The sequence below is a fragment of the Pogoniulus pusillus genome, chromosome 28 (genome assembly GCF_015220805.1).
Source record: "Pogoniulus pusillus isolate bPogPus1 chromosome 28, bPogPus1.pri, whole genome shotgun sequence".
Classification (NCBI taxonomy): domain Eukaryota; kingdom Metazoa; phylum Chordata; class Aves; order Piciformes; family Lybiidae; genus Pogoniulus; species Pogoniulus pusillus.
The window spans coordinates 14,463,134-14,489,421 of NC_087291.1; the positions used below are offsets into that span (position 1 = coordinate 14,463,134).

The 26,288-nt window shown below is 42.3% G+C and overlaps 1 protein-coding gene across 1 annotated transcript in view; it reads left to right on the forward strand.

Moving 5' to 3' along the window:
- The window catches only part of THSD7A (thrombospondin type 1 domain containing 7A), a 278,576-nt gene that overhangs the window by 238,822 nt on the left and 13,466 nt on the right, over positions 1 to 26,288 (forward strand). The window contains exons 16-24 of the mRNA XM_064166895.1: positions 8,594 to 8,772; positions 12,508 to 12,513; positions 13,203 to 13,336; positions 13,635 to 13,788; positions 14,578 to 14,719; positions 15,142 to 15,257; positions 20,841 to 20,958; positions 22,536 to 22,681; positions 23,626 to 23,800. Of these exons, the coding sequence (XP_064022965.1) occupies positions 8,594 to 8,772; positions 12,508 to 12,513; positions 13,203 to 13,336; positions 13,635 to 13,788; positions 14,578 to 14,719; positions 15,142 to 15,257; positions 20,841 to 20,958; positions 22,536 to 22,681; positions 23,626 to 23,800 (1,170 nt within the window). The remainder of the gene's footprint in view (positions 1 to 8,593; positions 8,773 to 12,507; positions 12,514 to 13,202; positions 13,337 to 13,634; positions 13,789 to 14,577; positions 14,720 to 15,141; positions 15,258 to 20,840; positions 20,959 to 22,535; positions 22,682 to 23,625; positions 23,801 to 26,288) is intronic.

The window sequence follows — 26,288 nt, forward strand, 5'->3', positions numbered from 1 at the left end:
TAGACCTCCCCCAGCACAACTTGATTCTACTGGAGAAATCAAAAAATGGGTGGTTCATTTGATAGTTGAGTGTGAGAGGTTTGCTTTTTTTTTCCATCAGAAAAGCAGCAGTTGTTTTTCCTGGCTTTATTCCTGTCACCCCTGGCATCCTGGAGCTCTGTGGATAATGACATGTGCCTGCCAACAATCTGTTCCCATGTGTTTGGGTTAAAAAATGGGACTCTCTTCATGGACCCTTTAAACCATACCTTGGCATTTTCATGACCAAAAAAGAAAAAGTGTATCATAAGCAGGCCACTGTCATGTTTATAAACTCCACAATTTATGCTTTGAAATTTAATTTTCCTCCATCAAACAGCAGTTGTGAAGCATGACCCATATAAGCTGAGCTGTTGCTGTGTTTGTGTGTGTGTAGTGAAGACAACCCTAGTAGCGTGGTAGACAGATGCAGCATTTTTATATAGGTCATATTACCCTTCTTAATTCATGTCAGTTTACTGTTAAGACCTTAGGCACACTCAACCAGTCCAGGACAGTTTGTCTGCTGCCTTATTAGTGTGAGATTATTTCCCCCTTTAGCATTAATTAAATGAGATGCATTGATTTGTGCTGACTCTACAAAGCCCTCCATGGCTACAAGGCTTATGCAGGGGATTAGAGAGGAATATCTGTGTATCAGTGAATACTTCTACAACAGCTGCTAGGAGTATCCATGTGAATCGAGGAATCTGATATTTAATTGCTTCTGTGTGTGATAGTAAAATCTCAGCTGTTACAACAGAGGCCACAGAGTCCAAGTAAAATCTCAGCTGTTACAACAGAGGCCACAGAGTCTGAGATGTTACTTAGAACTCGCTGTATCCACTTGTGTTTAAAACCCCTTTTTTTCCACTTTCAGCCTTCTAACCTGAAGCAATGCAAATTCACCACCACAAAAAAGTAGCAAAGAGAGTGTTAAAATTCAGTTGAGACTGTCTGTTCAGTGTTTAATCTAAAATCACTCTATTTGCCACAGGAGGTTCTAGGCCAGCCTGCTGGTAGGCTTAGGTTCTCCAATTGGTATTAGGATGTTTTGCTGGTTTGTAGCTTGTGTTGTCTGTAAGTTTGGGGGGGATTATATATATGCAAGATGCACGTTTGTCTTGATGTGTGTGCCCTAGAAATGTGCTGCCTGGTGTCCTATGGTGACAACCTATTGTCCTAAGGTGAATATGCTGCCTGTTGTCCTAAGGTGAGACAAGACCTCACCTTGAGTGCTGCATCCAGTTCTGGAGCCCCTATTACAAGAAAGGGATGAACATGCTGGGATGTATCCAGAGAAGGGCCACAAGGATGCTCAGAGTGCTGGAGCTCCTCTCCTATGGAGACAGACTGAGAGAGTTGGAGCTGTTCAGTCTGGAGAAGAGAAGGCTCTGAGGAGACCTGATTGTGGCCTTCCAGTATCTGAAGGGGGCTACAAGAAAGCTGGGGAGGGACTGTTTATGGTGTCAGGTACTGATAGGACTAAGGGGAACGGAGAAAAAATAGAAGTGGGTAGGTTCAGATTGGATGCTAGGAAGAAGTTCTTCACCATGAGGGTGGTGAGACCCTGGAACGGGTTGCCCAGAGGAGCTTCATTCTTGGAAGTCTTTAAGGCCACGATGGATGTGGCTCTGAGCAACTTGATCTAGTGTGAGGTGTCCCTGCCCATGGCAGGGGAGTTGAAGCTAGATTATCCTCAAGGTCCCTTCCAGCCCTGACAATACTATGATTCTATGCCAGAAAGAGTAGCTTAGGCCTCTGCAATACAGTGCCACCATATCTGCCCTGTCAACAGGATAGCAGCCGTGAAGCATTCAGCCATCAGCCCACAGAGCTGCGGTTAGTTCACCAGAAACAGGACTGCTGATGCAGAAGAGAGGTAGGCATTAACAGCTGCTCTCAGGTTTTAAGGCTTTGAAGAAAAAAGAGAAGAAAGAAAATGAAGACTTACAAAGTTCAGTCTTTCTTTTCATGGCTAGGCAGATATATGAATGGTGTTAAGAGGGTCAGATATCAACATTGCAAGTGAAATGCAAATAATTTTACATCTCTTTGTCCTGGAAGATGAGATCCAAGACTTTGCTGTTTCCTTGGAAAAAAAAACTAAATCAGTGTTAAAGAACATAAACCATTCTGACATTGCAGGGTTTTTTTCTTGGAGACATAGCATGACATTTTAATCATGAAAGCAAGAGCATAGCTCTGCCAGTCCTAAGGACAAAAGAGTTCGTGTAAACACATTCTGAGATGCTGTTTGTGTCTGTACCCTTCAGCTCAAGCAGTCAGCCTGTTCTTACACATTGCAGATGAAGTTGGTGAGGAAAAATCTTCTGTCTGCCTACTTAACCTGCTTTGTCATTAGGCAAGGTGTGAAGTCAGTTAAAGTCCTCCCTTATAAATTATCCATCATAACTGTTAATGACTTTGTTCTGGGCATCCAGATTTTATAGCCTATTAGAAATGGAATAGTAAACCTTTCCCTTTTAATAATGAGTTCAATTCATACTCCTAGTGCTTCAGAGCCACTTGTTAAATTGTGGTTCTGTAATAAATCTTCAGTGATAGAATAGCAATGTTCTGGCTTATAGTAGACAACTGCTCATTTCACAGCTAATAGCAGCTGAAATAATTGAGAAACTGCTGCACTGGAAAAAGGAATAGGCCTTAAGAGATGGGCATCTCTTTCCAATTCCCTTCCAAAGCATGGAGGGCCAATGCTCTGTCCCAGAGTACCCCAAGGAGCATCTCGCCAACATCCCTCAGATCTCTTTCCAATTCCCTTCCAAGCCATGCAGGGCCAATGCTCTCTCCCAGAGTACCCCAAGGATCCTCTCTCCAGCATCCCTTAAATAGAATAATAGAACTGTTTCGGTTGGAAGAGACCTAAAGGTCATCAAGATCATCAAGTCCACCACCAGTATGGCCATTAAACCACATCCCTAATTGCCATGCCCACACATTTATTGTCTAGGGACAGATGCTGTGAGGAGAAGGAAGAGATGTAGGAAACGTGCAGTGAAAGACTTTATTCAGGAGGAGAAACAGCAGGCAAAACATGAACTGCTGATGTCCAGAGAACCTATCTTCAACCTGTACAGTGTTGGTCTTCTGCTTCACTGAGTCCCTCTCACCTTCACACTCTTTCCCTCGGCTCTTCTCCATAGCTGTTTCACTGCTCTCATTGTTTTTCCATTTCTCTGTGCTTGATGTGTTTCTGCCTTGGTAATTTGTGGCTTGTTCTTTAAACCTCAGAGTTCTAGCATGAAATTAGCTACAATTATACTATACAACCTGTCTGTGTGATATAACTGTGATATTCCACTCTACAGGCAACAAAACTCTCATATCTGAGAGGACTATTTCTTTAGTGAGATTTTACACTCTTCAGCACAAGGAGCAGGCTTTCAGGGCTGATTAGATCAGAGTGGAAACAAGACTGAAATTTGAGCAGTGGTTTGTTCACATCCTTTTCATATCAGAGACTACGTAGCTGTCCCATTTGCAAGCAATATTTCTGGTTTCTGTGGGTTTATATTTTGTATGCATTTTTTTTTCCTATTTCACTTGCTGAATTTTTTACAGCATGGACACAGTTTACAAACACAGGAACTCGAAATTGAAGAAAAAATACCACCACATCAACAAAAACAAGATAAAGGAAAACCCTGAAAGTTTTCAAAGTTCTTGAACATCTGCTTCCTTGGATTTGAGAAGTGATTTCTTTGAACTTCTGGAGATTTAACCACCCTAAAAGATATATTGACATGATAGAGAAAGGCATCTGAGGTGATAACATGCTTCAGAGAAGCTTCCCCACACAAGTGCCTCTAGCTGGGTAGCAAATGGATTGGAACAAGTAATCTGCATCAAGTCATTTATTCATTTATTTATTTATTTAAGTCTTCTTTTCTTGACTAGAGAAATATGTGCAGGCAACTTGAAGTCTGCTTCTGCCTGAATTCTAAGGGACTTTGTCTGTCCAGTAGCACAGAGAAATGCTAAATCATCTGTTGAGCAAAATAGTGAGGTGCTTGAGAGGAAAAGAAGTGAAGGTGACTATGCCAAAAGCTGGTTTTATATCAAGTACAACAGGAGCATTTTCATTCTAACACTCATTAGCTACAGAATGCAAATCAAAGGCTGCAATCTTTTTCTTTCTTCCCTTTGTCTACTGTTTTTATTTCTGGGAACATTCATCATTACATTTCACTGGTTTACTAGAGTGGGCTCTTGAGGGTGTTGCATTCTGCTTCACCAAGATACTGCTTTTGGCAGGATATTTGTTTCTTCTCTTCTTTGGTGTTTTGGGTTTTTTTATGCCTATGCAGTGTGTCTTCACAATTCCCTTGAGTCTGTCTTCTGAGCAATTTATTTTCCTCATCTCTCTCCCTGTCTCTTCTTACCCTTTCCTCTATTCCTCTTCAGTGCCTCTTTTGTCTCATGTCCCTTCTGTTGTTGGACTTCTGACTCTTTGCCATGAAAAGTAACTTGACTCATCTATTTTCTTTTCCTTCTGTTTGGAGAAAACTTGGGAGCTGTGAAAGTCCTTTCTTGATGCTGTTATTCTGTCCATGTCCTTAACCTATGTTTTGAATCCAGGTATCTTAGTATATCAATGATTAGGCTTTTCTAATGGTTGTCTTGCATAATAGAGTTTTCCTCTTCACTCTTCAAAAATGTTCCCTATGCCCTGAAGCTCCAAGACCTCCTGCCTTGGAAAGCTTCCTTTTGTGCCTTCAGTGACTTAATCCATACTTGTTCTCTTCTTAGAATCATAGAATCATAGAATCAACCAGGTTGGAAGAGACCTCCAAGATCATCCAGTCCAACCTAGCACCCAGCCCTAGCCAGTGAACTAGACCATGGCACTAAGTGCCTCATCCAGTCTTTTCTTGAAGACCCCCAGGGACAGTGCCTCCACCACCTCCCTGGGCAGCCCATTCCAATGCCAATCACTCTCTCTATGAAGAACTTCTTCCTAATATCCAGCCTATACCTACCCTGGCACAACTTGAGACTGTGTCCCCTTGTTCTATTGCTTCTTTTCCATTCTTCTTGCTCAACTGGTTAATTTTCACATGCAGACTTTGAGTCTCGATGCCAGTTTATTTCAGGAAATAGAAAGAGGGAGAGGAGAGCAACACAGGCCAAGTGAACATAAGAAAGAGCTATCTGGTGAGCAGGAGCTATCCCACAAAGCTTGTGTGATTACTAGCCCAGGGTAAGCTTGCAGTTCAATGTTTTTAATTATAAAGTGAGTGGGAAGTGTCAGCTGGCTCACTGCATCCTCTCCAAAATGTGTTAGCATATAAGCAAGCTTGTAGCTTTCCATGTTATAACTCTTCCTAAGACATTGTACCTGTAATATGATGTTGTTCTGGCTTGATTACATTCAATGCTGAAGGAGTTTTAGTGGCTGACTTCAGTGTATGTATGTCATAGATAATGAGAACAAAGGTTGCTGTAGCACTATGGTTTCATTTGGTATTTTATGGAATCACTTAACTGTAGCTTGGTGAAATTAAAATGTTAGTCAGGACTTGAATGTGGTATAAGGTAACTGGTGCCATGTCTTGTCTGCAAGACTGTAATAGTATTTTTAAACTTCTTGGCCAACATTCTCATTATCTCAGAAAAAAAGAAAATTACCCTCATTTGGATAAGCTGAAGGAAAAGAAAGCAAAATAGTTTCTAATTTGTCAATCAGTTTATTATGTCCCTCTCAGGCTCCTTTTAGTAGAGTGTCTAATATTCTCATGCTGTAGTTATCCAAGTCCCAAAATATCACAGAATCAATCAGGTTGGGAGAGACCTCCAAGCTCATCCAGTCCAACCTAGCACCCAGCCCTAGCCAATCAACCAGACCATGGCACTAAGTGCCTCATCCAGGCTTTGCTTGAGCATCTCCAGGCACAGCGACTCCACCACCTCCCTGGGCAGCCCATGCCAATGCCAATCACTCTCTCTGCCAACAACTTCCTCCTAACATCCAGCCCAGACCTACCCTGGCACAGCTTGAGACTGTGTCCTCTTGTTCTGTTGCTGGTTGCCTGGGAGAAGAGCCCAACCCCACCTGGCTACAGCCTCCCTTCAGGTAGTTGTAGACAGCAGTGAGATCTATCCCTGAGCCTCCTCTTCTGCAGGCTGCACACCCCCAGCTCCCTCAGTCTCTCTTCACAGGGCTGTGCTACAGACTCCTCACCAGCTTCACCAGTAGCCAAGATGTTATAGTGAAAGTTAAAAGCAGCTTTTCATAATCTCAAGTAAATTCACAGAGCAGTAAAATCTTCACTTAGTTCTGTCAGACAATAAATGTCACAAAACACTTACTTTATTGCCTGGAAGGAATTATGTCTTGCAGCTTTTTATTATGGTCCATTTTCATTCAGTACTTTCTTGATTGTATGAATATATGATTGTGTATAGCTCCTGAGAGGGCTTGCTCAGAGCTCAGTGCCAGTGAAGATGCAGAGTTTGATATTTATGCAATCAAAGTTCTTTGTAGGATGGGGCTCTGAGATAGGCTGCATCTGATTTCTAAGACTCATTTGGAGATGGCAGGTAAAGTGAAAAAGTAATGACTTTTACATTTACTGCTGCAGGACAGTCTGTGCCACCACCTCTGAGAGGCAGTGATATGCTCTTCAAAAACTACATTTAATCTAACCTAGTGTACCTTTCATGCAGCATCACTGAGCTGATCAATCCAATGGTGAGACACTTTTAACAAACATGCTAGTGATTCAAACTAACAAGCTTCTCCCAGCAGTAGTTTCACAGTGCTCAAATTCAGGATCGAGTGCCCTGGATATGTATTTAGCTGTTTAGCACTTCCAAACAGAAGAAAGCTGTTAAGCTATGCAGGTTAAAATCACCACCTGAATTTGACCAGAAAGTGTTCAGAGTCATAGAATCAGTCAGGATTGGAAGGGACAATGAAGATCATCCAGTTCCAATCCCCCTGCCATGGGCAGGGACACCCTACCCTAGAGCAGGCTGCCCACAGCCTCAGCCAGCCTGGCCTTAAACACCTCCAGGGATGGGGCTTCAACCACCTCCCTGGACAACCCATTCCAGGCTCTTCCCACTTTCATGGTGAACAACTTCCTCCTCACATCCAGGCTGAACCTACCCACCTCCAGCTTTGTTCCATTCCCCCAGTCCTGTCACTCCCTGGGAGCCTAATAAGTCCCTCTCCAGCTTTTTTATAGGCCCCCTTCAGATACTGGAAGGCCACAAGAAGGTCACCTGGGAGCCTCCTCTTCTCCAGACTGAACAACCCCAACTCTTTCAGTCTGTCCTCACAGGAGAGGTGCTGCAGCCCTCTGAGCATCCTTGTGGCCCTTCTCTGGACACGCTCCAGCATGTAATTTTAGAAGAGACAGAATGATTTTACTTAGAAGTATGAGTTCAACATAGTGCTAACATCAGCTGACATGAAAATGATCATTAATTTCAAACTGAAAAAAAAACATCAAACCTCAAGATAGGTGAGAAACATTGGAATCATACCTATCATTTGAGAATGACCTTACCCAGGTATGTGCTGATTCTGCAGTGCTGTTTATCAAATACTGTAATGCAAAATGAGAGCAGTGAAACAGCTCTGGAGAAGAGCCAAGGGTAAGAGTGTGAAGGTGAGAGGGACTCAGTGCCCCAAGTTCTCTTTGATCTTGAAAATCAACGTTTGGTGACAGTGAATCCATTGCAAGTGTGACACAGGAAAGGGGATAGAAGAGTTCATACAGGTTTAAGGTGGAATTGTAGTGGAAATGCAGCACAGGCCAGCTTTGTATTGGAGGTTTGCTGTAAATATTGGCATAAGTGGCAGATATTGTAGAGCTGTGGCATATGTTGCTTTTGAAAGACATTATCACTTAGACAGTGAATTGAGGCTTCACATTACTCCCTGCAGACTGTGTCCTACCCCTTTCCAACCTCTCAGGACCAATGATGTCTCCAAAGCAAACATCTGCTTTGCCATTCAGTGCCATTATTCAGTGTGCTGCTGGGGGCAGATGGCTGTTAATCGGCAGATCATTAATGTGGCAGGGCCACTCTCCCTTTCTAGCTTTAGAAAGGTCACAAGGCGTTAAGTTGCCTCACTGAAGGCTGGCAAAATGTGTATCTTTTGATTCTCTTGCATTTTTGATCTCTAACTGCCATTGAATTAGTTGACACCATCATGGAGGAGCTTTTAATTAAACCTTTTTTCCCTTAAAAAGTATAAAATATAGGAGCTTTTTTTGCTGTGTTGAGCATGATGCAGCCAAGAGGTGGTTAGTGTCAATTACACTGTAGCTGTCAGAAAGTTTGAATGCTGAAATCTGGTGAGTGTGAATCCTAATCAGATAGCAGTGAGGCTGCTCAGCTGCTCTCTAACAGAGTCTCCAGCTATATGTGTCAATTTGTTTCAGAATTCAATTTAGCCCTAATGATGAAGAAATCTCTCTGTTCACACAGCCCTGTCAAGTCAGCCTTTGGACAACCTAAATGAAGTAGACGAGGGCTTCAGGGAGAAGTGGCAGAATGATCTGCTGCAGAGCTTTCACTTTCTTTTCCATTCACACAGGTTATATTGAGGAAGCCTGTATCATTCCCTGCCCCTCGGACTGCAAGCTGAGTGAGTGGTCCAACTGGTCTCGCTGCAGTAAGTCCTGTGGCAGTGGGGTAAAGGTTCGCTCTAAATGGCTCCGTGAAAAACCCTACAATGGTGGAAGACCCTGTCCAAAGCTAGATCATGTCAATCAGGTAATTTGATTTCTGTTTGCATCGTTGGTACAGCCTTTCCCATCCCTCAGGCAGCCCTTTTAGCTGTATTGTTTGTTGATGTGGAGAAACTGCACGACATAAGTGACAGATGCTGGCAGAAGGAGGAGTCTACGCTGGCTTAGATTTGCTCAGTCAGCACAGGGTTCTCCTTCATTAATTCTGCATCTGCAGGATCTTAGCCTGTTAGCTGAACCACAGGCTGCAGACAGGGAAACATTCTTGCATGCAGATCTTGAAGGCCACATTTCTGCACATCTCGTAGAGCGAGTAAAATGTTTCACTACAGATGTTCAAACTGGTAACATTCTTACTGTTGTTCACCAACTGTCTTAGATCAGAAAGCAAATTTAAACTTCTCACAACACACAGGATAAGCCAAGCATCCTTTATCACAGTATTATTAGGATTGGAAGAGACCTCACAGATCATCAAGTCCAACCTTTTACCACAGAGCTCAAGGCCAGACCATGGCACCAAGTGCCACGTCCAATCCTGCCTTGAACAGCCCCAGGGACGGCGACTCCACCACCTCCCTGGGCAGCTCATCCAGTGTCCAATGACTCTCTCAGTGAAGAACTTTCTCCTCACCTCCAGCCTAAATCTCCCCTGGCGCAGCCTGAGGCTGTGTCCTTTAGTGTGCTTCAGTCCAGCTGGAGCTTGATCTCCCAGGTACACTTGCCCTGGCACTGCAGTCCCAGTCAGGAATACACTTCTGAAGTCAATCTCCTAGTCATCCCACTAACCACACGACTTTCCCAGTACAGGGCAGCCTGACTGCACAGTCTGGATCCTCTTCACGTCAAACTAAGCCAGCAAATGTGATCCAAGATCACCCTGGGAGCGTTTTGACCACTAATGAACATTTAGTTTAGCACTAGTCCAAGTCAAACCTCTGAATCTTGTTTACTCCTATTTACTCAGAGAATTTTAGAGAGGAAAAGAAATATTCCTTGTCAATTAAGTTATGCTTTTCAGAGTTGATTTATATTCATGTTCCTGTGGAATTTAATTTACTCTGCAGGGGCCTGTTAAACAGCCACACAGCCTTCTCTGTAAATATTCAAAGAGTGAAAGAAAAAGAAATGTGCTGTCAATTTACATTTGAATAAAAACCCATGTACTTAATATTATCCTATTGACATTTTGCTAGCACGGAGCGAGATGACTTGTCGATCTAATTTGCTACTTTAGGCAGTGTAATTAGTTCTAATTTAGAGAACAGTAAGTGTTGAACTGCAGCTAATAAACTAAGTTTGTGAGTGCTTTAGCAATATGTAGAAAAGGAGGGGGAGGAAAAAAAAGAATGAAGCTTGCTGGCTTTGGGTCAGCGTGTAAATATGCTTTAAATTAAAAGGAATGTGTTGCAATAGGAGGAAATTATAGCCTCTGCAGAAGGCTTTTTCCTGTTTTAATATGCATGTGGTACTAAGCTTCTGTTTTTCTGCATCAGAGGTGATTTTGCTAGGGAGCTGCTAGCCACTTGCATGCAACACTATTGCCCTCTACTGGCACTCTGACTTGGCTTTGGTGTGTTGCTTGAGTTTGATTTGTACGTGTACTTGCCAAACAATAACACAGGATTCAAGATGTAATTATTGGAAAGATAAACCTGAAACATGGCACTTCCACGTGATGTCTGCTCTCCGGATAAGATAGGAGTGGTGATGGAAATAGAGGCTGTTTCCTTCACTTCCAAACACGTTCAGTGTCAAGTCAGGAGCATGCAGGGAAGGCTTGTTGCATTCAAGTTTTGAGTTGCTCATTTAGTCTAAATGTGGTGCACCATTCATTCGTCTGGACAACTGCTGTCTCCTCAGAAGAAGTATTTCAGTTATTAAACTTGGTTTAAGCAGGTGTTTGTTGCTTACCTGTGTAACGTGCTCATTGGCATACATGCAGAGCATAATGCTTAGACTGGGACTTTGGTGCCCACAAAGTGGGAAGATGATGTAGAGGGAGGCTGTGCTGTAAGCTGAGGTCTGTGAATTGTGAACTCTGAGGAAAGGCTGCAACGTGTTGACTAGCCCATGGATGAAAAGGTGGGAGGCAGTCTGCCAGCATCCACACAAAAGTCTGGTGCAAAAAAGTGAGGAAATAATGTTTTGGTGATCATGATGGAAAGGATAAAAGGCAACAGGCTTAGACTGCTACAGGCAGATTTTTTGCTAAGGCTTTGGAAAATTTTCTAATGCTAAGGCTGGGGAAGCACCAAAATACAGTGCTGAGTGTGTTTGCCAAGTTTTAGAGCAATTTGCTCTCAGGGCTGGCAGTTGTGAGTATACTTTGGAGGAGGACTGAACACAGTCTCACTGAGCATCTGTCCTTCTGTGCCATGCATGCCAGGGTGACTCCTAAACCACAGTTCAGCTGAATGAAGCCTGCTCAGTACTTCTGTAGGCTAAAGTCTTCATAGTTACAGTAAAGATAGAGTCATGTTTTATATGAAATCATGCCAGTGGCCTCCAGAGGTTTTCAAATGAAGAGACTAATCTGAGACTGCTAGAGAAAATGGCATTCTTCTCTTCACTGGCTCCGGGTGTTATTTGTCCCCTTACACCAGCCAAATGCTTTGGCCTGCAGTCATAGCTACAGAAATGCAGCAGGATCAGAACACCACTAAACACATGCAGTGCAATATAGATCTCTCCTTTGTCTCTCTTGCAAAATATTCAATGATTGTGTTCTTGGAAAAGCAGGGTTTATCTATTTCTCATTATGCCAACCAGGGTGAGACATGCAGAGACATTTCCCCAATTTAAGGCTTCTCCATTCTTACTTTGGAAATCATGGACAAGAATAAATCAAGTGACTACAAGTTGTGCACTCAGGCCAATACCTTCCTGATCATGCAGTTACACCATCCATACTTGCACCTGAGTTAATGCTTAAGTAGTCCAAAGAAGGCCCAGATATGCTGACTGTGGTGGTCTGACATCTGCATAGTGATCCATCAGGCTGTCTATACATGTTCAAGGCACTGGAGCTTTTGTGACTGATGGTATTTTGTTGACTGAGAAGCCACCAAACCTTCATCATTCATTTTCTACTGAGGCAGTGCTGCTGAAAAGAAACCAAGGACTTTGTAAAGACAATTATCTTAGATTGTGTGATATATTAGTTGTCTTGCCTTGATATCCAGAATGATATGTGAAGTTAGCTGGTATAAGAGAATTTTGAAACAATGAGATTAATCTATACATAATTAAGATACTCATTGAACAACATAGGAACTTTGGAAGGATGAGTTCTGCCATCTCCTTTTATTCCCCTGGGTCTATTGCACTTAATACTGTTAGGAAAGCTTTGATTAGTGGAGTAGTCCAGGATCACCCAAAACCACTAAATATTTTTCTTGCTTTGGGACACTGGATTCTCTACTATGTGAAGAGTTGGTGGTCACTATAGGCAAAAAGGGGAGAGAGTTTTAGGGACTAAGAAAGAAACTAGCTAATTTACAATCTCTTCTCACCAGTTGTGATTTATAAACATCTATTTTCCACCAAGGGCAACCTTCTACAAAAGTGGCTTGTGCCAGCAAGGGAGAGTCAAGAGCTAAAAATTGGGTACCTTTTGCTTGGCAGAAGTCACAGGATGTTGCTTGCTATAAGGGCTAAATAGATACCGTTTAAATACCAATGTTTCGTCCTAATAATTCTTTCCTGGTTTTTTTTGTCTTTGCTTTTGCTCTGGGGTTCATGAAAATGCTTTCTTCAGGCTCAGGTAAGAGTTTGTAACACACACATATAACTGCTTTGTGATCCTACTCCAATGTATGTGTTGTCTGCTCTTTTCCTTTCTTGGTAAGATATACCTGGGACCTTCTATAAATTGCTATATGAGATAATATTTCAAATCCCTATTCAAATCTATCCATAATACTAATGATGGTACATAAGTATATTAGAGTCATAACAGGTTAGCCACATTAATTAGTAGCCACAATGAAAAGCAAAGTAAAGCAGTAGATGTTGGTAAGATTTGCCTTGAATTTACTCCTCTTCAGAAATAAAAAGCCCCCACAACTAAGAACCGTAGGATGCAATAGTTGAGATGTGAAGGACAGAACTCAAGTTTTAGCAGTGTGTTTCTGGAAGGTATGCTCTAGGTATAACCTGGTTACAGCCTTTAATGTTAGTTGTGTTGATATTCTTGGTGGGAATGCCATAGTGTGGGCTTAGTGGCAGAGGAAACCAGAGAATCTGTCATTAGATGCCTTTTGTTCTGGCTTTTTGCTGTTTCTGTAGTTTTCTATCAACTCTTTTCTCTGTGTTATTGCTGCAGCCTCTGAATCAGCAAGCTTACATTTCTTATTCTTACCAGAAAGAACACTCACCTTTTAATTTTGTTTTACTGATGCCTGTTTGTCTTACTTGTGTGCCACAAAAACTGACCCTCAATGGGGATTCCAGGTGTACGAGGTAGTTCCCTGCCACAGCGACTGCAGCCAGTACATATGGGTTACTGAGCCCTGGAGTGTCTGCAAGGTGACCAATGTGGACTTGAAAGAGAACTGTGGAGAAGGTGTTCAAACAAGGAAAGTCAGGTAAACCAGGATTACTTTTTTCTTCATTTTAGGGAATCTTCTCTTCCACCCATGGCTGTGTTTAATTTGATGTAGTTCTGTGTTCTTTATATGGCTGTCATCTGCAAAAAAACAAGGATTATTTTTGGCTCTTCAGCTTTTCTTTGCTATTCATAGATCAGTTCTTAGTTCTGCTCCTTCAGTTACTTCATGATTGCTACGTGCTGATAAAGTGTTAAATGCCTCAGAGTACTGTGGAGCAGTGTTGCTGCACAAAATCCATGGCAAATGCAGTTTACATGCAGTCCTTGTGTCCCAGGTGCATGCTAAACAGCGTGGATGGTCCTTCTGACACTGTAGAGGACTATCTGTGTGATCCTGAAGAGATGCCACTTGGAGCTAGGAAGTGCACATTGCCGTGTCCTGAGGACTGTGTTATGTCTGAATGGGGGTCATGGTCTCAGTGTTCTTTGGTAAGCAATGCACTGAAGTGGAGCAATCATTGATTTAAGAGGATGCTTTAAAAATGTATATATGTGGCATATTGTGCCAAGATACTGAGCTGAGCGGTGATGATATGTGTCTGCTTATACTGTCATCATTTGGGTCGTTAACAGTTGGTGCCAAATGAAGTGTGCCACTGTTTTTCATTAAGTGAAATTGGTCCAAACCAAAATATTATGTCCCCAGTGGTTCTTCTTCACTGTGGTTGAGCAGCTTGGGCAATGACTTGTGAGTCTAGCTGTGAGTACCCCCCTCAAGCAGTGCAGTCATTGTACTAAAAGTGTCCCTGTCCTCTAATGAACAAAGTCTGTAGATCAAGACTGTGCATAGAAAGCAAAACTTGGGTTACCTCTACCCTTCCTGACAGGAATTTGGAGAAGAAATATCAAACCCACCAAACTGTATATGGAAAAGTGTTTCAGGACTGCTGAGTGTTCAGGGTGTGGTACACTATGGCATTTAGAATTTCAATATCCCACTTAGGAGTGAACTAGTTCCAAAGTACTAGTACTGAAATAGGAACTAGTTGGGAAAGTGCTGAGGATACCAAGTTAGAGGATGTTTCACCTTGGGTGGAAGCAAGGTGGAAGAGCAGACTAAATTCTCTCTGAAATGACAAGGAAATGGTTTCTTTTAGAAAAAGCATGAGCCTGTTATTTTACATTTGAGCTTTGTGAGGGGATTAATTGAAGGGTTACTCTAATGAAGACATATCCAAGTGTGAAGGTATCAAAGCTGTTCCCAATCTCCCTTCCAAGCCATGCAATGGAAGTAGTGTCCGTGAAAGGTCAGCTGAATCCTTGAGACAGCCAGAAGATGGAAAGTCTTGTCCTGCTGCCACCGAGACAGAAGTCTGCACCTTGAACAAAAACTGCTTCCACTATGACTACAACGTGACAGGTATTTGGGGTGCAGGGATTAGGGGCAGCCTGGAACTGTGGTTGACTTCATTCAACTTCCAGGTTTTTCAGTTTTCTCTTATCCAGAGGCAGCTGAGGATCTTGCACTAAAAACTGACTCAGGCTACTTGATCCAGATGAAATATTACCAGAGGCTTTGTAACTTGGGTGAAGTGTGCAAGCTGCAAGTCCAAGAAATGTATTTCTCCAATCATTTTGTGCTTTGCTTAAGATGGAGCCAGGAAGGCATCATGGCACTGACTGTTTGCAGTAAAAGCTGCTGTTCCCAAAAGCACATGGCAGCTGGGCTTTGCGAGCCCTTGCCTGTGATGGTCATTTTAGGCCATCAGAGTTAGAATTGAGTAGGAGACTGGGTCAGTATGAGTTTTCTCTAAGTGTCTGCTGAATTCCTTTTATTTGCAGACTGGAGCACCTGTCAGCTGAGCGAGAAGGCTGTCTGTGGTAATGGTATCAAAACACGGATGCTCGACTGCGTTCGCAGCGATGGCAAATCGGTTGACCTGAAGTATTGTGAAGAGGTGAGTAGCACCCTCCTAATGGAGGACTCACCCTCATGAGTAAGCACCCTCCTAATGGCACTAATTAATGCTGAGCCAACTGAGCTCTACAGCATCGAACCCATCATCACCAGATGTTTTGCAATGCTCTTTATGGATTGTTAAGTACTTCTGAAATGAACTGTGCCATCAGCAGTGATTCTTAGACAATTTCCTTCAGTTACTTCTAAGTGCCTCCGTGAACGTATGCTAATTACTATGTCCTGAAGGAAATTACTTAGAAACAATAATTAATAAAGTAGAATAAAGGTAATAAATCTTAATCAGAACACTAATCATCATTTTAATTTGATACATTTTCTGCGTGGGGCCTTGGACAGCTGCCAGTATCAATCGTTCACTCGGTGCATCGGAAAATGTTTCTCACTTGTCATTCTGCAGCTGGGCTGAATGCTAACTTTGTGTATCCAGCTGTGCAATGCAAAAGATACCCAAGCCAGTGTGGAAAAACGTGCAGCATGAATGCAGCATTAGATAGGAATATACAGGGAGGTGTAACTAGCAGACAGGAGCCCTTCAGTTTTGAAGGAGCTGTTTTGCAGAAGTTCAAGCTGACTTCAAATCTGGCAGCCACTGGTTTCTGCCGTTTTGTGTGCTGGTCTTAATGTTTTCCATTGCATGGAGATAGTAATGCAAAGGAGAACAGAAAGACAGCACGAGTGCAACTTTAAGGGCAATCTTACATGTGTGTCTGGTTTCCCTCACCACCCTGACACTAGAAAAAAGTAACTTGCAATGAAGGACCAAGGTGGAGTAGCCTCCACAGCAACTTTAGTACCAACGCCTTTTCTGTTGGACCTTCCTGCCTTAGTAGCTGCTCTTTAGGATTTGCCCATAAAGGAGAACCTCATAAGAAGTGAAATAAGTAAGGAAACTCATCATATACTTTGGACTGTAGTTTTGCAATGGTGTATCTGACCAACTTAGAGGTCTCAAACCTCAAGCACCCTGGATTCCTGAATCTGTTCTTAGCAAGGGCAGGAAGTTTCAGCTGAGTTTGGTCCCCTACTTTTGTCCCGGGTTCATCCTTCACATACAGCTCTTGGGTTTATAATGAAACCTAAACATTTGATCATTTTTGTCTCAGGAAAAAAAAATCAAGATCTGGCTACCTACCAGCAAGTTCCTGTGAAATTAACAGGGGGCTGTATTGATGCATTCTGTTAATGTTTTAACACATTAGAACAGCAACAAAAAGTATTGACTCTTGGCTTGTTTGTAAGAGACTGCAGTATTGATTGATAGACATACCAGAACTTGATCAAAAATACCCATTCACATTAATATTTCAACACACAGAGATATGCTTTACTAGATTTAAAGGGGGAGCATATTTCTTTTACCAGAGGCAAAAAATTATTCCTGTTATTAACCAAGTACTTGAGCAACAGAACATGAGAGCATTTTACACTGAAATCTCATTGCAGTAAACCTCAGGAACTTTCCTACAGTTAAGAAATTAAAGTTTATTACCCATAGATATAATTAGGGTAACAAGATGGTATCTCAAAAGCTACTTGCCATAAATGACTTCCCAACAGACGTCTCTGAGTGAGATCCTGGCATTATCAGCAACCCCTTTGATAGTCTTATTTGCCCTTTTGATTTGCTAGACCATGTAGGGATACGGAGATACAGAGATAGCTTTCCTCTAGAAAGCTCTGATCCACTCTCTAGTCCTACTGTTAAGACTATTTGTTGAATTATATATGTCTAAGAAGTGGTACAACAAGGTCAAAGGCTGATCCAATAACTGTGAGGAGTAAAACCCGTTAGCCTGATTAACAAGAAAGCCAAGCTGTTCAGATCTTACCAGGCCCTTCACTCTGAAGATGTGACTTTCCAGGTCATAAGAGGAGAGTAGTGAAGAAACTATCAAAATATCAAAACAATGCACTTCTGACTAACCTAATCACAGATGTTCCTTCAGAGTGGTTGTTTGGGTTTGGTTTGGGTTGGGTTCAGGGTTTTTTTCTGTGTTTTTGCATTATAAGGACACTGCAACAAGATGAAGTTCAAAATAAGGTGCATGTGGGTAGAAAAGTTGCTGATACAAGGATGAAATAATTTTCAAGTGACTAAGGTAACAGAATTTCCCCAGGGCTATCATAAATCTTTATAGTAGGTGTATGAATAAAACAATTTTGTGGTTGAATTTATGTGTAGGTACTTTACAGAAATGTGATTCTTGTTATTATATGCAAAGAAGAGAGATCAGAGTAGCTAAACCTATCCTGACCCCTATGAAACGAAGACACCTGACTGCAGTGTCTGAGTTCCTATACAATGTGTGATTCAAGAAACTAATAGAAGCCATATATATAGATATAAAAATCCTTCCTGCTGTCTTTTGCCCATCCCCATCCTCAGATAGGAGCTTTAACATAGTTAAATACTGACATTTCTTCCGAGCCCCTGCCTGTGTCCAGGTTTCCTAACGTGTCTGTAAGGTCTTGTGTTTGTTTCAGTCAATCAGCTAAAGAAGCTAGCCAGTCATCCTGATTACTGCCAGGAGAAATCAATTCCTAGAGCTTATTTCCTAGTCCTTCCTATGTTAACTTCAAACTCTCAAGGCACAGTAATACTGCATTACTTGGTGTCTAACTCTGCAAAATTAGCACATCACAAGAGCTTGGCTTGTCTTTTCCTCGAGTATTTGAAAATCAAATCAGCTGAAGCAAGCTGGTCCTGGTCACATTCATATTTATGGGGTTATTTTTACTCCCTTACCTTGGGTGAAAGATCAGCAAAAGCCCAGAAACCAGCAGCTTTGTCTGCATTAGGAAGCAAACTTTTCTGTTTTACTGGCAAAGAAATTACATGATTAGGCCCCAGCAGAGGTTAATCCGTGGTGGCAAACATTCCTGTAAACAAATACAGTTACATTGTGTGGATCCTGGGGTTTACAGAGCATGCTGCTCTGCCAGCCTGCTGTCCCTGGCTGGTGCCACCAGGGTAACCCCTCCACTACTTGCCATTCTTGAATCAGAAACCACCACTCATCCCAAACAGGCTCTTTCAGGTGAGAGAGACATTGAACAAACTTCCAAGCCTCTTAAGTTCCTAAAGGTGCATTGTGGTTCATCAGTCAAGGGAAGGAGAGGGATGGGAGAGGAGCATGTGATTAATACCAAGTCGCAGCCTGCCAGTCATTCCCCACATCTCTGTCAGCAGCACTTCAGTACCCAAGACATGCAAATGACAGATTACTGTGAGTAAGCCTCCAGCTTTCTCTTCTTCACCTCTAATGTCTCTGTTGAGCTTTTCCTTCTCTAGCTGCCAGAGTCCAGCTGAGAAGGCCAGTCTTGAAAGAGAACAGTTGTGTTTCTATACTTGGCAGGAATCAATTCAGCAGGCTTTAAAGCCTTTGCTGAGAAGATCTGACCCAAATACAGGCATCAGAGATGGTTCTCTGGTCTCTTAATTATCCAAATTCCAGATTATCCAAAGGTTTCAGGTGTTGCCTGTATGAAATAGTTGGATGACCAAAGTTATGCTGTACCACAGAGAAAAGCCAAGAACTTGTCCTTTGATGTATAAAGCAGAGGTCTGAAAGCTCATTTGTCTCAGTAAGTGGTAGTGCAAATGCATATTTAAGACTTGGTGAGTCTGTCAGTGAGACATTTCCAATGCTTGTGGTAGTTTATTTATGAAGGACACGTTAATGTCGTGCCTAATTATTGCTCTATGCTTGTATTTAGTAGGAAATATTTGTTCTAGTTCCTCTTTAAAGTCCTAACTGCTGGGTTTATGTCATTAACTTTGCCAGTCATTAAAATTAATAGGTCTTAAAATTACTCCCTTGCTTTTCTAAAAGAACAAAACTCAACAAACAACTGCATGGGGATTTTTATTTACTTAAAAGCTATCCACAACCTCCTGGGATTCTGAACGGCCTCAGTGATGCCAAAGATTCACCAGAGAGACCCAAAGAGGAGTCTTTTATGCTGGGAAATTGGAGATCTGCTCATTCTGGCAGGATTGATTTTCTTTCAGGTTTTGTAACATACACACTATAACCAGCCCACCCTTTTAGCTCATTTTGAAGCTGTGCAGGCTGCAGGAATGAGGGTAGAGAGGCTCTTCAGAGGGGCTTGGATAGGCTGGATCAATGGGCCAACGTTAATGGGATGAGTTTCAACAAGGCCAAATGCCAGCTCCTGCACTTGGGTCACAACCACCCCAAGTGACGCTACAGGCTTGGGGCAGTAAGGCTGGAGAGCTGTCAGGCAGAAAGGGATCTGGGAGCTGTAATAGACAAGAGCTGAATAGGAGCCAGCAATGTGTTCAGGCAGCCAAGGAGGCCAGTAGCATCCTGGCTTGGATTAAAAGTGCTGTGTCCATCAGGAGTGGGGAGGTGATTGTCCCCTTGGGCTGGACTCTGAGGGGGCCACACCTTGAGTGGCTTGTGTTCGGTTTTGGGCACCATAATACAAGAGAGATGTGGAGGTGCTGGAGAGGGTTCAGAGGAGGGCAATTAAGCTGGGGAAGGACCTGGAGAATATGAGGAGCAACTGAGGGAGGTGGGGATGATTATTTTGAGGAAAAGGAGGCTGAGGGGAGACCTCATTGCTGTCTACAACTACCTGAAGGGACATTGTGGAGATGCTGCTGCTGGGCTTTTCTCACAGGTAATTGGAGACAGAAGGGGGAATGGCCACAAACTGAGACTGGGGAGGTTTAGATTGGACATTAGGAAAAAGATTTTCATGGAGAGAGTGGTGAGGGACTGGAATGAGCTGCCCAGGGGGGTGGTGGAGTCACTGACCCTGTGTTTAAGTGTCATTTGGATGTGGTGCTCAGGGCTATGGTTTAAGGTGTATCTTGTAGAGTAGGGTTGCAGGTTGGACTTGGTGGTCCTGAGGGGCTTTTCCAACCCGGATGTTTCTGTGATTATTGTCCTGGTAATATTTTTGCCAACAGTAAAATTCCCATCTTGCCTCCTATATCCTCACGTGTGTGCTAATGGGTTTATCTCTTTTCTTCCTTGGATGAGGGAAAACCTGGAGCATGGGAATTTGTGAGGACATGGAAATGGTTTTACAAAGTCGGTCCGAAGGACCATGTAGCCACTGCACTGTCTCATAGAATCAGTCAGGGTTGGAAGAGACCACAAGGATCATCTAGTTCCAACACCCCTGCCATGGCCAGGGACACCCTACCCTAGAATCATGACCATGAAACTCTCTCTTCCTTTGCTTGAAGATCTGCATTTGTAGGCTCTAATTTAGTTTAAAAATAGATGAAAATAGGATTTCAGCATGTATGTAAAAGTCAGTATATGTGTTAGGACTCCCTTGATCTAGTTGATCCTGCTTACTGCGGAGGGGTTTGGACTAGGTGACCTTTGGTGATCACTACCAGCCCAGACCATTCTGTGATTCTGTGACTTGAGATTTTTAAATGTTCCAATTCCTCTACTTTTTATTTAGCATTTGCTTCCTGTTCACTTGGTTGTCTCAGACTCACCATGTCCAAATGCCTACCCTGCACCAGTGACACAAACCATGTGTTGCATGCTGACCATGGGCTATTTTCTTCTAGCTTGGCCTGGAGAAGACATGGCAAATGAATACGACCTGCGTGGTGGAATGTCCTGTCAACTGCCAGCTCTCTGACTGGTCCCCTTGGTCTGAGTGCTCTCAAACGTGTGGCCTTACAGGTCAGTTTTCCTCTTTGGCATCTTTCAAAGGCTGAACATTTGTAAAAATGATTTTCTTTTGAAATGAAGGCTGAGCTTTTAAAATGGACTTCAGTTTTCCTATCAGGCAGGAAGCTGGAAGCAACTGCTATCGCTCAGGAAGTAATAAACCCAGAGACCACAAAGCTGAGCTGCTTCTGTGCACCCATGCACATACAAAGCTGAGGGAAAATTCTTTGTAAGAATTATGCTTCTTACTCTTCTGGGGTTTTTTTGGTGGTTTTTTCTCCATTACTTTGTTTTTTTTGTGTTTTTTTTTCTCTATTACTTTTCAGTAAAGTCTTTTTTTTTTCCTGCTGTGACATCTCAGCCAGAGCAGTTGTAAATCAAGAATGATGAGGCTCCACTTGGCAAACATCCTTCTACCTAGCAGCAGTGAACACAGGTGTCTAGGAGACTAATAGAGTTCTGCTGCTGCATTGTGGCTTGTGTAGCCTGCCCTCAGCAGACCATTCATGGCATGATCATTAGAATCTTATATTCCAAATGCATCAGATTGAAATATGGAATTAAAGATGAATCAGTTTGGCCAGCTGACACCAGGTGTTGCAGAGGTAAATCAATGTAATGTTTTAGTTCATTATAAGCCTCAGTATCCAGACTTATACATATAGCTTTCTTCTTTCAGACTTGATACATACATTTGCCTATATATAGCTTAAAACAGCACAGCTGTGTTGATTTTCTGGAAACCTTTGCAAGGTACCAATTCTACAGCAACCACTTCACTACTTCTGGCACACAAAAACTTCTTCTGTTATAGAATGAAGGTTAAGGAAGTAAGAGCTGCCAGAAGGATAAAAATAGCTTCCTGTTTCTATTTATAGGAGCATTAGAAATACAACTTGTATCTCAGTGATGCTGGGCAGTATGTTACTCATGGTGAAAGTTGGATAAACCATTTGTATTATAATTTTCTTTGGGACCAAGTGAAGAATTGTCCATCTCCTGCAAAATCTGCTTGTTGTGGTAGCCAGACAGACTGAGGGAAAGTTGCAAGCTGTTGGCTGCTGGAATCAGACAATCATGGACTGATGATTTTGTGCTAGGGAAGAACAGAATTTGTTGGTCTCTTGCAGCAGCAAACTGTAGATGAGGAGCTGGAATCTTCACTGAGTTGCCACAGACATACTGTCACATTCAGAAAGTATTTTCTCCTAGGCTTCTAAACTAGGAAATTATTACTTTTGTTTGCTGTTGAATGAGCAATCTGAAATCCTCATCAGATATCCTTCTGCACTTCTTGCAGGTGTGGAAAGGAAGGGGCAAGATTTGGGTAATAGGTTGGATGTGATGATCTTGAAAGTCTTTTCCAACCTGGTTAATATTGTGATTCTGTGAAACACATGATTAAGTGTCAGACTTGGAAAATACAAATCCATAGAACAGCCAAGAGCCAGCAGATTTACTTCAAAATGCAACAATTCAGATACGGGAAAAGTTACTTCATTCAAACACAGCACTTTCCACCAAAATAGAGCCATCTCTAAAATAGAGTCTAACCATTTGGTTCTTGTTATGTTGCTTCTTATTTACAGGCAAAATGATCAGAAGAAGGACCATAAATCAGCCATTTCAGGGTGATGGGAGGCCTTGTCCATCTCAGATGGAGCAATTCAAACCCTGTCCAGTAAAACCTTGTTACCGATGGCAATACGGTCAATGGTCTGCATGTAAAGTAGAGGTACAAATCCATATGGATCTCTCAGGTTATGGATCTTGTCTGTCCAGGCATATTTGTGATGTGTTCCCATACCTGCTTCACAACACTGTAAACAATTTGCTTTCACCTCTTTTATACAAAACCTAAATATATCTTCTTAGAGTTCCTATGTGTCAATAGATACAGCAGTGTCCTACAGATGTTCGAAGTGCAAATGGCTTTGTAGTAGCCTTTTAGTATCTGAAGGCTGGGGGGAGACTATTTACAAGGTCTTGTAATGACAGAACGAGGGGGAATGGGTTTAAACTGGCAGAGGGGATATTGAAACTGATGTTAGGAAGAAGTTCTTTGCAGTGAGGTGGTCAGACACTGGCACAGGTTGCCCAGGGAGGTTGTGGAGCACAGGATCACCCAATGTGATCAAAGATCACATTGGGTGGTCCTGTGCTCCACAACCTCCCTGGAGATGTTCAAGGCCAGGTTTGATGAGGCCATAAGCAACCTGTTCTAATGGAAGCTGTCCCTGCCTATGGTGGGGGGTTGGAACTAGATGATCTTTGAGGTCCCTTCCAACCTGTAAACCATTCTTTGATTCTCTAAAATTCAGTACCTGAGCAGCATCTTTATCAATATTTGAACTTATATTAAGAAAGAATATCTGTGGGAAAAGTTTGGCATCCTAGAGGAGATCTCCACTTGAAATACTGCCATGGCTGCAATTCACAGGCTTAAGTAACTCCGTATTTTAAGAGACAGTGGTAGCAACCAGCAGAATTTTGGAGTTGATGGTTTGTTTCTTTGTTTAAGAAGTAAAGAACAATGTCTTCTTCCCCCCCTTCTTTTCCCTACTGGAATAAATAAGTAGTTAAGCAAAAATATAGTAAAAGACAGAGTGACATGTAGCTCAGATCTAGCCTTTTGGTGCTTTCTTCTGTCAAGCATCTATATATGTCCTCTTTCCCCAGGATGCTCAATGTGGAGAGGGAACACGAGTGAGGAACATTTCATGTGTGGTTTTTGATGGATCCATTGAAGATGCTGGCAAAGCGGTGGATGAGGAATTCTGTGGAGAAATAGAGCCAATTATAGATGGCAATAAGAAGATAATACTTGAGGAAACCTGCACTGTCCCTTGTCCAGGTAACAGAGCTGTTCAGATAAGTTGCATTTCAAGACTAGTAAGGTATCTTTACAGTTATCAGTGCCTAGCCACATGTGATAAAATATTTTCCACTTGGTTTTCTGATTGGATTCCTCCATGAAATGACCAATAGGGCAACTTTCCAGTAGTGCCTTCACACCAGACACTTCAAGACCACACCTTGAGTACTGTGTCCTGTTCTGGGCTCCTCAACTCAAGAAAGATGTTGACGTACTGAAACATTTCCAGCAAAGGGCAATGAAGCTGGTGAGAGGCCTGGAGCACAAACCCTATGAGAGACTGAGGGAGCTGGGATTGTTCAGCCTGGAGAAGAGAAGGCTCAGAGGGGACCTCATTGGTGTCTACAACTACCTGAGGAGAAGCTGTAGCCAGGTGGGGGTTGGTCTCTTCTCCCAAGCACCCAGCAAGAGAACAAGGAAACACAGTCTCAAGTTGTGCTGGGGGAGGTCTAGGCTGGATGTTAGGAGGAAGTTGTTGCCAGAGAGAGTGATTGACATTGGAATGGGCTGCCCAGGGAGGTGGTGGAGTCACCATCCCTGGAGGTGTTGAAGAAAAGGCTGGATGAGTCACTTAGTACCATGGTCTAGTTAACTGGATAGGGCTGGGTGCTAGGTTGGACAGGATGATCTTGGAGGTCTCTTCCAACCTGGCTGATTCTATGTTTCACAACAATAATCAGTCAGAAGCAATAGCAGCTCTTAGATTTGATAAAAAGCATGTCTCAGTTACAGGTCATAACCTAATAAGAATATATGTTGTCACTAATCTTTCAAAGTAACCCTGTGTTTAACACTACGCTGTAGTTGTTTACAGCTAAACACTTGTTTGAAGTGCTTAGATCACCTAACAGCTTTGTTAATGCTTTAAGGAGTGGCTAGCCCTTGATGGCGTTTGTTAGGGGTCTAAGGAAGTGTGTGAGTCTTACATTCTTTGCTTGAAGGACCTACTCCAAATGAAGTTATTATTTTGATGTCTGAGAAAGTGTGTTTCTAGCCATTTAACACACTGGCTGTGACATGCGCTATCATTGCCCTTGTAGACTAACTCCAAGGGGGCTCTTATAAATGATCAGGTCCATGACCTTCATACTGAGAAGGATTAAGAGCCTATTACAGCTCTTTAATTTCCAGTCAAACCCTTCCAGTTCATTTCAAACACTTATTTGTGGAATTTGGAGTGTATTACTATTCAGTAGAGTCATTAGTGATGTGTCTTTGGAAGAAGTGATGAACTCCTTCAGTTATTCCATACCATACTCTAGTTTTGTTCTCTTGCAACTCCCCTTTCTCAGATTTTTTTGGTTCCAGTTCATTTCAGATTAGACTGAAAGTAAATTTGCTCCAATCAAAAAATCAAAAGAAGAGTGGCTTCCACCATGGCTTTGTGCCTCTCACATATTTTTACTTATTAATTACCAATAGGAAGACTAAAAAAAAAGCCCTTGTTTACTGCTTCTTCCTGCTTGCTTTAAATTTTTTGCTGAGCAGGGAACCTGTTCTTCCACAAACTCAGGTGTAGCCAGCGAGAATAACTGCCCTGTGGGGATGTGCTGATGATACGCTCCAGCTAATGCTTCCAAAAATCACTACTTGTTTTCTTATTATGTATACATCACTTCTTCAATTATTCATTTCTTCACATGCTTTCCTAACATTGGCAAATAAAATTCCTTCATTAATCAGGCATCTGGTCAACACAGCACTGATTATATCTGTCATCAGTGTAATGCAAGGGAGCATGAATTTTTAACTAGCTCTCGCACTGAAATAATGAGAGCTAAGAGGTTTATTTATGAGGCTGTACTCAGTCTAGTCCCATTTTCTACTGCAGCTTTAAGAAAATGGTCTCTTTGTGTTGTTCCTCAGATCTTCCTGAACTGTTCTTTAGCTGATCATGTTAAATAGGGTCATTAGTGTAATGTTATGTTTCAATTTTACATTACAGCAGTGTATGAATCTCTGTTATCCTAACAAGAGATAGCCAGAAAGGACATTTTAATCACCTGCCCACTTCCCTTTCTTGCAAAGAATGTTCCAGCAGTTGCTTCTGCTGCCTGTTTAGAGAAAATCTGCATGAGAATAGGCAACAAATCATCTTTTTTAAAACTAGACAATGTCTTCTGTTTGTGAGATCAAAGAAGGATTGTGAACAGGATATCTAAATTTAGTGTAGAGCATACAGTGCACAATTCCCTAAAATCTGCACAAATCCAGACGTTGGTTGGGCTGTCATCAGAAATGCAAAAAGAGAATGATTCTGTGCAAGTGATACAGGAAAATTACTCTGCTTTAGAACAAACAGCCTTTTGCATGATCTTCTCACTACTATTCCCTACTGCCCAGAGACTCACTGAGTGTCAAAATATTAACTTCTCGTAAGTATATGGCTTTGAAAAAGCTGAATGAAAGTCTAAAGAGGCAGAATCAAGTAACCAAATTTGGGCTTTTTTTCTATGACTTATTCAGT